The sequence below is a fragment of the Monopterus albus genome, unplaced genomic scaffold (assembly GCF_001952655.1).
Source record: "Monopterus albus unplaced genomic scaffold, M_albus_1.0 scaffold194.1, whole genome shotgun sequence".
Classification (NCBI taxonomy): Eukaryota; Metazoa; Chordata; class Actinopteri; order Synbranchiformes; family Synbranchidae; genus Monopterus; species Monopterus albus.
Genome location: NW_018128074.1, coordinates 278078 through 289378, shown reverse-complemented (window position 1 = coordinate 289378; position 11301 = coordinate 278078). Strand labels below are relative to the sequence as shown.

The 11301-nt window shown below is 43.3% G+C and overlaps 1 protein-coding gene across 1 annotated transcript in view; it reads left to right on the top strand.

Moving 5' to 3' along the window:
* plxna2 (plexin A2) overlaps positions 1-11301 on the top strand; it is a 160649-nt gene that overhangs the window by 86121 nt on the left and 63227 nt on the right. The window contains exon 6 of the mRNA XM_020617764.1: positions 4432-4532. Coding sequence (XP_020473420.1) covers positions 4432-4532 — 101 coding nt within the window. The remainder of the gene's footprint in view (positions 1-4431; positions 4533-11301) is intronic.

Genomic DNA, 11301 nt, shown 5'->3' with positions numbered 1-11301 from the left:
GTCATTAGATCTGCTCAAACACACACACAGAGACACCCCTCCCATGCTTTCTTTTTCTCTCTCTCTTTGCTGGAATGGGTATTGTGTTCATGATCGATGTGCCTCATTCCAGTGACGTGGTAGCCTGGCTAACTCTCATTAAAAATGGATAGGATGTAGGGGAGCCGGCAGTGTATGTGTGTCTATACGTGTTTAAAAGGAGGTGTAGGTGGCATGAAGTCCCAGAGGTGCAAGCTGTTTACTGCTCACTGCTGAAGGTTTTGAAGGTTGGAGGGATAGGTGGTGGTTGTGGTGGTAGATGTGGGAGTGTTCCTGAGGTCCGAGCCAGGCCTGTTGCCTTGGCAACAATTTGCAAAATAGCTTCCTCTGCAGTACTGGTGATGATGGGATTTTTTTTTTTCTCATTCTGTTGCTTTCTCTCTCGCTCAGCATGGCAAGGCACATCTGGCACCACCGAGAGTAGATCTCATCAGAACACAGAGCAATGGGCCCTTTCTGCACTGCTCTCTCCTCCTTTATCCCTTGTTCTAGTCTTTCTTTTTCTGTCTTCCCTTCCTACTCTGTCTCTGTACCCCCATCCATCACAGAGGTGCAGTTAGCATGGCTGGGTCTCAGGGCAGCAGGGCAGAGGAGCTGAAATGGAGCCACCACTCATTCTCAGCCACGGAGAAACCAGAACAGATGAAAGCATCCCTGCTGCTCTCTAATGTACATACATTGTCAACCCTCTCTTGGGTGCAAGAGCCAAACCTCTGCCTCTATCGTGTGTTGTACTCTTCTTCACTCAAAATTGAATTGAAAATGAGGCGTGGACACCGTCTTTACAGGTGGCTAGACATAATGCTGGAAAATATGTGCAGTGGGAATTTTATCATCTGGCTTTTGTTTGTTAAAGACAAGGCAACGCAACTGTTGCAGTTCCCACACCACTACCCCTCTGTGACTCTGACAGTATCACGACATAACTGCTTTTTGGTTTTGGTTTTGGTGAAGCTGTTTTCTTGAGACACAACTGCAGCAAAGATCAGCCATTATTTATAAAAGTTACACAATAAAGGTCCTCATGTTGGCAGAAAGAGGTGCCAGGTTGATTTTAGAAAACCTCCTTACACCAAATTTGCATGACAAAGAATGATCTTTTCATAAAACTGTTGTTTTTAATACAGTAGGGATAGAATTTCTGCATGAAAGTCTTGCCCAAATCAAGACAGTAGCTATAGGTTTCAGTAACAAACATTATAACCATGCATTAGTGAAGCCTTGGCAACAATAATGGAAGCTGAAGCCTATTCAGCATGAGCCTTTGAAAGAGAGGACTCTGTTGTTTTAACCCTCGGCTGTCAGTCAGTCATCCAGGCTGCTGCAGTATGTGACTCCACTGTAGCCTCTTTGGTTGAATAACCCCCTGCTAAGGTCATCTTAAGCTGGAATTCTATTAGCATTTATTTAGCTGGGGCGCAGTACTTCTCACTGACAATACTCCGTCTACCCCGGGTCAGCTGTGGGTGTGAATGTAATTCTTGGGAGACAGAGACAGAGCGCAGAGAAAGTTGGAAGCAATATCAGATGACATGCAGCGCTTCTTTGTCTTTGATAATAAACACAGGAGCAACAATCTGCACATCCGTTATGGCGCTGTGCATGTGTGTGCACAAACACACATGCACATGCATGCACAGTGGGAGAAGGGGCTTCATTGTGCAGCCCTGCTGTGTTGAGTGACTGTAGCGTGTGCTGGGCAACAGCTGCTGTGATCCCCCGCAACCCCCCGCCCCACCTCGTCCCCCTCACCTCCACTACTGGCCCATGCTGGTCTAAACATCAATACCCTCACACCGCCACACACAGAGACACACAATGCGGTATATACAGCACATGTAGGCATGCTTTCTTTTATTTCAGTTGTGAGGTTTTTGTTTTCCTGTTTACCTTGCTCTCCTTCTTCCATATTACCCCCTTTACCATTTATGTGTGTGTGTCTCAGTCTGTTTGAGCGGACAGCAGGCTGTCTGTCTGTTATTAGATAGCACAGTGTAAGGCACAACCCCAGCTCCTCCGACTACTCCCTGGCTGTCCCTCACTGACAGCTCTCTGCACACTGTAAACCCAACATGGAGACAGTCCTCTGTCAAAGTTATTCTATAAAATTTCACAAGTCTTTGGGATGGGTTTTTTGGGCTTGAGACTGAATCAGAGCCTTTGTACATGCACAAACTGAGCTGCTGTTTCCCCAGGAAAGTTTCATTCCTGGTGGGCTTGTTTGTCGTCACTTGCAGCTTCTGCAGCTGATGCGACCCTGTCTGCAGCTCATTACAACATGCCACCTGTTTGTCCTGAAGCTAGGCGAGACACACTCACAAATAAAGTTTGCTGGGGTGACAGGGGGTTAATCTAACAGAAGTGTCCGTAGCGGAGCTGCCACACAGTGCGGGGGCTGTCACCATCCCGCCCTGTCAATGGTTTTCTTTGTCCCGTGGTCCCGTCTTTCTGTTGCCGCAGGGTTTATGACCAGGCAGACAGGTGGAGGGTTATTCAGCTTTTGAGGAGTGAAGACAAAACAAAGAAGAAACATATAGGCTGGGACACATATAGCTCACAGTTTTCACAGCAGCTGACACGTTTGCAAACTACAGCTTTTCACAGGTCCAGCAATAGCAGGCACCAGTTACGATTTTTGCTCTCAGCTGTTCTTTTCATATATTGTAATAGAGAACAGCCATTGGTGGACTCCCAGCTGGTACCTCTTCCTAGCTGACAGTTAATTTCAGGCCCATGGTGCTAACAGCAATTAATATAACCCAGTTGTGGGCGATTTGCACAGGGTTTGAAAAAACACTTGAAAGGTGTTATTTGAACCCTTCATTCACTAACCCACACTTTGCAGAGGACCCACTTAGGCATCGATCTGAGCCGAGGTTTGGGGCTGAACAGGGCACACACTGTTGCTGTCATTATCCAACAAGGCAATTGGCAGGAACCTGAAAGACAGACAGGACTGGAAATTAATCTGAAATTCACTTTTCCAGCCCTTACTTTTCTTGTCCCTGTGTGTTTAACTGCTTGTGGTGTTTGTGTCAGTGTATGCGCATTCACTCCCGCTGGCAGAGTGAGATGCAGGTGTGAGCAGAACAGCGCCATGGGACACTTAAAGATATGCACACACACACTGACCTCTAGATGGGACAGACCGCTGTGCTGCACAAACAGACTGAGGGCCATGTGGCCGAGCGGAGCCTTGTCTGGCAGGCAGACAGACAGACACAGCGACACAGCTAGATTCACACATTCACTGAAACTAACAGAAGGATAAGTGTGTGTTATGTTGCAGTTGAAAACAGGCCCAGTTTGTGGATCACACAACTCAGCTGACTCACACACTCAGTAGTTGTCTAGCTGAGAAGATGTGTGCTTTATTCTTTTATTTCTCTGGTGTGCTGTGTTGAAGCATGTAAATTCTCAGCCCTGTATGTGTGTATGTTTTATGTCAATCGCATAAGAACATAAGCATAGGGATGTTTGTTCTTTATTCAAATGACTGTAGTCCAACAGCCATGTGTGGATTAGTGTGGATTCGTGGGTGTGGAGTGTGTTTGCTCTGCTCTGGTAGTGCATATTCAAATGCTTCACTCTATTTCAACATGTTTTGCTTTGAAATACCATTTTGTTTTTCTCAGTCTGTTTGTATTGTTAAAAGGAACTTACACTACAACATTAATTAGGTTTCAGTTTTACAGCATTTGTTTAATAATGTGAATAATGTGTACATAAGCTGTGGATAAAACGTTACCCCTGTTAGTAATGAAGTAGTCCTACTGCAGACATGTCACAAATTGGTGACAAAGTGCCCTGTCATTCCTAATAATTCAAATTCCCTGATGTATTTTTCATTTTTGTAATAAACGCCTCTGTGTGTAGGTGTCTGTACACACACTACCTAGGTGGACAGATGCCTTTGTACAGACAAAAGCCCACTGATGTCAAGGAAACAGTTTTCTCTGGCCAACTGATCCCAGCTGCTCACTACTGTTTCCTGGACTTAAGTTCAAGCTAACAGTTGCCTGTGCAGTTGGCATCTCACTCACTGACATACAGTACAGAGACCTAGTGTGCTCAGATAGTTTGAGGCACATCGTTCTGTACATCAGGTCTACATAAAACATTAATATTGTTTTAATACTAAAAATCATGCCTATTGTAACATACTGTATTTTCACAATTCTTAAATTCTACCAGAGGTTTTCAGTTTTATGTTTTTGTTTAATATATGTGGAAAAGTAAAATTCTTGGTGAATCATCTGTTGGTGTGTGGCTGACACACACACACACACACACACACACACACACACACGCATAAACCCAGAGGCTGCTTTTGTGCATCTTGTGATACTTTACAGGCTGCACTGTAACTCTGATCTTTTCATGTGCTTCAAGGTTACCCAGGTTCCCATTGAGTCCTGTGAGCAGTACGGGACCTGTGGAGAGTGTCTGAGCTCCGGGGACCCGCATTGCGGCTGGGGTGTTCTGCATAATATGTAAGTACTCCCAAGCCATCATTTTACATTATGTTTAGTGCCAGTTCACAGATATTTTCAATACAAATTTTGCTTTACATCTCCCCAAATGTAAGTGCAATGGCAGGGTTTACATTTTTTGTTTATCTCAAGATCCATTCGAGTTTGAGGAGAGGAGACATTGTGTGACTGGAAATGGGTATTTATGCCTCAGAGGTGCAGAGCTGGTTCAGAGCTACTTGCTGAGGTCATAGTGCCCCCTGACCTGTTGTGACATCATGTGATATTAACAGGAAATGAGACCATTCAGTCTGTGTAGGACTTAGTGGAATTTAAAAAGACAGACATCAGCAGAGCTAAAGGACTTTTTATTTGACCAGTAGTGTCTCACATGCACTTCACTGTGCCTTTACATGTCCAGTGGACATGGTGTAATGCTATGTTGTGTGTGTTTTGAGCAAGTTAGGGGATGTTTACCTCTCACTCTAACAGAAACATACATAATTATGAGCATAGAAACCATGAGTGACACCTGCTGGAGCCCAATAGTTACTGCAGCAGAACTAACTTGTAGAGAACCAGACAAGAGGAAAAACAGCCAGAAAAAACATGATTGTTTACTGTATTTTGGGTATGAGCTGTCCACTGTGGTATTCCTCTATAAATGAAAACGAAGCGACTGTATTTAGATTAAATTCAGCACAATACTATAAAGCTGAAAAACTGTCTGTCCTGTCTTTGTGTTTGTGATGACACATTCTCTTATCAGTCTGAGCTTTTTTTAACAGCTATGTCTTGAATTCCCCACTTGTGGCCCCTCCTAAATGTGGACCCTCTCTCTAAAGATATAGCAGAATATTTGTGTCAGAGCACCGCTGTAATCATCATTATCATTATCATGGCCCCAGCAAAGTGCACTTAAAGTAATTTACATCACTCCAAAGCTGGGACAGGACAAATAATTGCCTAGTGACAAGGTAATTCAGCATGTGCCTGGTACGGGAGGGGCTGGCTAAAGCTCTGTATTCTCTGCAGGCTACATGCCTTCACACAGTGATCATTTACCACAACATTAGCCTCCGTGCTAGGCTGTTAATCATATACCTTTGTGTAGGTAAGGCAGGGAATGGTATCATTCGAATTGGTAGGAAATCAAATCCACAGCAAGCTGAATGGGTTTTGAAGCTATTAACACAGCTGTGAGGAGGAAGCAGCTGTTTGGTGTGTACTTGAGTATGTGTGTGAGTGCATGCATGTGTGCATGTGGGTTCAGTTTCTCTGTACATGCCCAGACACTTGTGTGGACTGATGTACTGTACTGTGAGGAGAAAGGTCAGGCCCATGATACACGTCAGATCAGCCATCTGTTCTCCAAACACCACAGACCCTCGTGCCTTCTGTCCCTTGTCCTAATCCCACTTTCTCTGTCATGACCCTGCAATAAGTCCAGCGGGCCCCTGTCAGCTCTGGCTGAGTTATTGTACAGACAAAAAGAAGTTAAAGGAAGAACACTTAGCTCTTCTCGCTGCTACTCATGTGTTCTAACTTTTGTTGTGCATTTTAATTTTAGCATAATAAACAGAGGAGGCGTTTGTATTATTTGCATTTTATTTTGCCAGGGATGGTCCCGTTGAGGAATGCATATTGCTTCTTTTGGTGTTAACACCAGTATGGTTTATGTACATGGGAAATAAAATTGGCTCAAGTAGTGAACCTTGGGGTACACCATTTAAAACTGCATGCCAGTTGGAGATAAGGCAATTTGCTTTAGAAATCCTTCCAGACAAATCATTTGAACACCATCCAGCAGCTTGATTGGACAAGCATATGTTGATTAGCCTTCGCTTTATAAAGGAGCAATTCACCAGGTCAACGGCTCAATAAATCAATAAATAAAACTGCACTGTACTATTGTTTATCCAGAGCTATAATGATATCATGTACAACCTTTATGGCAGCAGTGATTATACTATGTTGCTCCCTAAAACCAGACTGGTATTTAGACATGATATCTTCAGTATGCAAGAATTCTTTTGGCTGATTTCTCATAAGTGTTTCTAGAGTTTTTGCCAACTGATAAGTTGGAAGTAGGTCAAAAACTGGAAATGTCAGAGACTGAATAAAATAACTGTAATACTGCAAGCACTTCTACTCAGGGCTAAGTTGGAGAAGCCTGATTTAGCTTTTCCTACTGTAGAAAAAGCTTTTGTGTCTTGTTGTCATTCACAATTACATGCCTCTCCACCAGTATATCCCAAAGAAATTATGCATAAAATCAGTGGGGGCCTCTTGGGTTGGCATAGCTACAATACCCCTGATTCAAATCCAGACAGTGGCTCTTTGCATGTCACCCACTCTCATCTGTGACAGTAGTGGGTGATGAAAACACATTACCGTACATTTATATAAGAAAGCACAAACTCATTCATTATAAAAACACACGTGCCCTTTTTATATTGATAGCAGTAGTAATATTTACAGGTGCTGACTTAAATATGCTATGTTGTCATGCCCGCTTCAGTTACTTGCTAGGTAGCTGATGTGAACACTTATTTACCGGGCAATTCAGAAATGTTGATTTTATTGGAAGCATAATTAATGACAAAACAAAGTAAAAGTAGATGTTACCTGAATGCTTTTAGATATCATGATTGTTCAATATAACCAAGAGCAGGAGGAAGAATCTGTCAAATACAGCTGGAGAAACTCAGCTGCACCCTTCTGGTGAAGAGCTCCCCTCATCCTACAAACCCAAAATTAGATTTCTTGTCAGTTGTGGCACCATCTACAGCTGTGATCACTGCATTCTGCCTTCTTTTCCCTCCATTTCTCCAATTCTCCACCATTCACCCCTAAGCCATTGCTGATTTTGTAAAATGATCTTTCCCATGTTTGCACGTAGCTCCCTCTCTCCCTTCACAACAAACCTATAGCGTCTAAGCTACGCCACTCATCTCGTGTCCTCTCAGCTCACCTCTACTCTGTCTACCATCTAAACACTTTCCTCTCTGGAATTAGTTCTTCCACACTCCAGAGATGATTGTCTTGCCACATATAAACACCCCACACTTTGATCACTCACTTCCTTCTTATACAGCTGCCATCCACAATATTCACACTTTTTTCTTATCCTCTAAAGACTGCAGCCCCGTCCACTTTTTTCCTAATATCTGTGTCCGTATGCTCATTGAAGTGCAAACATTCTAAAGTGGCTAATTAGGAACATAGAAGGACATTAGCTTAGTTTGTGATGCTGAGGAGAAGGAGGGAATGTGAGAGAGGTAGAATGAGGCGGTGAGCTGGGCAGGAGTGGTGTCTCTGTATTCCCTGTCTTTCTACCTTCTTTCTTCTTCTTCTGATTCAGTGTGGTGTGAGACTGAAATCCTTTAATTACCAGCAGCTGCTAGGCATCCGATGAATGCTTGAAGAATGAGAGGGGGGAAAAGATTGGGGGGGTAAGAATAAGGGGAAGAGAATGAGAGAGGGAGAGGAATGTTTGATGCAGCACATTCATCGGCCCACAAAACCGAGCAGCATTTTGATTGCAGCTCAAAGGGAGCTCATCATCTCAAGCGCTCTTCAGTTGCATTCCTGTGAATTGGTAGTTCAGCCTTCGTCTGACCACAGTCCAAAAACATGGAGTTATGGTGATGCTTACCCTCTCTCTCTCTCTCTCTCTCTCTTTCTCTACCCTAGAGCCTGCATCTCATTGCTGTTAGCGCTCTAATCATTCCCAGAAGAGGCTTTTCCATCTCAAATTGTACCACATTGCTCTGTTCTCCCTCCATCTTCTCAGCTCGTTCCCACGTTCCAGAAAAGGACCAGTGATTTTGTTGAGATTTGTCAGGATTAGTCGCAAGTCTGACTTCTGTCCAAGAGCTGAGATTGGACAAGCGATCCGGTGCCAAGGTCCGCGTTTTACCACTACAGAGAATTCCTTTAAGCAGTGCCATTTGTGATAAGCTCTACAGTCTGAGTGGTTGTTGTACTTATATAATATCTGCGCATAAGAAATCCTGTTCAGTGTGTCAAAATCAGCACTGGTTTGTTGTGTGGATGAGGGCGTAACGCTAGGCCAGGCAAGTTTATTTATATCGCACATTTTCATACTCAAAGGCAATTCAAAGTGCTTAACACTACGGCTGTTGGTGCAGTTGGCCCCAGCTGAGAGTTAATCAGCATTTGAGGTCTGCTCTGAGCAGAATAACACATCACTACTACACTGTGTTACTGTGTTGTCTCTGGATATTGTCAGTGTGCATGTGACCGAACAGGTGTAACAAATGACGGCAGCTCCACTTCTGGCCACTTATCAGAGGGATCTTATTTTGGAAAGAGATAGTAGGCAGGAAATTTGAGTTGTTGTAGAGAGGTGCACTACTTACCAATTATCTCAAAAAATGAAAACCACAAAGTCCTATTTAAGGACTACTTTCTTGTATCTTTGGGTTGTTTGTTTAGGTGGCATGTCCCTTACTGTATTATGGCTGATGTCACATGGCAACCATAAAATCTCCTCTAATTTACTAATGGCAACAACAGTTAGCCTATGGTGTCAGTGGCTTAGCTGCTTCAGCCTAGTGTGGATGTCAGGCTGTGTTTAATGGCCGACTTATCAGCTACAGCCACAGTTAGCAGTCAGAGGGAAGCCGCATCCATCTTCCCAATTGTACCTGATGAGATATCGATCACATACATCTCAGTACATCAATATTCCCATAGCTTCCTAGTGCACAGTACAGGTGGGTTACATGATGGCTGAAACACTGCACCAGTATGTACAGTGCGAGGGAGCAGGCAACATACAGTACTATAATACAGTTAATGATCCTAAAAATACTGTGTGGCTGCATGTCTTCATGCTCACACATTTTTTGAGATGCTTCCATCGTTGCACTGGTTCCTCTGCTCTCTCTCTCCCTGCTTAGCCCACACAAGAAAAGGTCTAAAGTTCTATCTTGATGCACAGAACTGAGCAATGGTTTCTTGTAAATCTCACTGTATCCATACTGTCTTTCTCCTTTCCATTACTCTGTGCCACTAGCAAAGGTTTGCAAAGTGTATGAGTGATATGTGTGAGCTTCTCATGACCTTATATATATATTTTTTACTTTTTATTATTACAGAGGCATCTCTATATACATGAGAGGGTCAGAATATTAGGGACACCTCTGAATATAATGTAGTCCAGTAGAACACCACCTTTAACTACGACCTCAATAATAAACATGTAACTGAATTTATACATCTATGACAATTTCACCAAAAACAGAATCATTTTGAGCTTCATAAACACAGATGGTAAGGTGGAAGTGTTTCATGGAATTGGATACAGTTGTACAGGTGTACCTAATAAAATGGCTGGTGAGTGTATTTGTCAACTCTGTTTACACTACAATAGTTTGTGTAAGAAGATAAGATGAATGGATTGTGGCCATACTGAGCTCTGTGTCTGTGGGTGCTGTCCTACAGTGACATTATCGCCACAGGAGACAGATTATAACTTACAGCTTACGGCTTGACCTCTGACATAAGCTTTGGGTTTCACACTATGTCCTCACGTGTCAGCCCAAGCCGGCACAGCAACCTGAGATTGCATCTACCGTCTTTGTGATGCTCTGAAATCGGAAACCCTGTTTTCTATTCCCCCTTCACTTCTCTTTGTACCTCCTGTGGTCTACATTTAAGTGGGTATTGTCACACTTTAGGGATGCCCTGAATCACTGAGGATGAGGATGAAACACTGATGGAAGGAGGCAGTGTATATGTATGTGTGTTGGCAGCCCATCGCCACACAACACAGCACATCACTGCTCTCCTAATAAATCCTCTTTTCGTGCTGAGGAGCCAAAATCCCAGTGCAGTCATTCTTCATACATGTTTACATTAACATGTGTTTGTGTACAGACACGGTCCCCAGTCCCCAGACTCGGGTTCCATTCAGCTAAATCAAATCATTTTGATGGTTCCCAAACATAATGTTTTACCACTTAAGACTACTAAAGCTTTGTAAAGCACCATCAAACATTCAATATACATCTAATTCATCCTGCACCTACATGCCCCCACCCTATCACTTTTCATTTGCCTCCCACCCACCCTTATGTGTCTCTGTGTGCTCTCATTTTCTTTTCTGTGTGGTGTGCAGTGGTCTGGGTCTAGTCGGGGAAGGAAGGTGATTTCAAAATGGCACCCCCTCTGTTTTCTCCTCCTGTTTTTAAACACGGTGCTCACAGCTAGAGCTGCAATCAGACAGGCCTTCACACTTTCACTGAAGCCCTTAGATGTGGTAAGGGAAGGGGTGGAGGAGCAGAACAAAAATCTTTCCCTGTCGCCTGATTCTCCCACTCTGCTGTCAAGGCCAGTACATATGTGTGTGTGTACAGTATATAAAGGTGTCCATAAATGTCTGAAGCATTCAATGTAAGAGATTTTATGTTATTATCAGTGCTTAAATAGTGAATTATGAGGTCCTGGAATATCACTTGATGATGGACCCGGCATGTCAGTGTGGGCAGAATAGTTTCCACATTAAGGGAGCAGCTTAGAGGCAAAACCATTATTTGTTGTGTGTGTATAGAGACTAATACATCACATACAAAGTCAAGCATTTGCAAGTGTCAGTCATAAATGTCAAGCGTGATGCTAAATTAGGCAACATTAGGACTGTGAGGTTATGGCCTTCACCTTAACATCTGGGGGCTTACTGGATTCCACTCTGTATTAACATTATATTCAGAATATTACAGCAACTAATCTAAAACAGCCCATAATGTCTTTTTTTACAGTC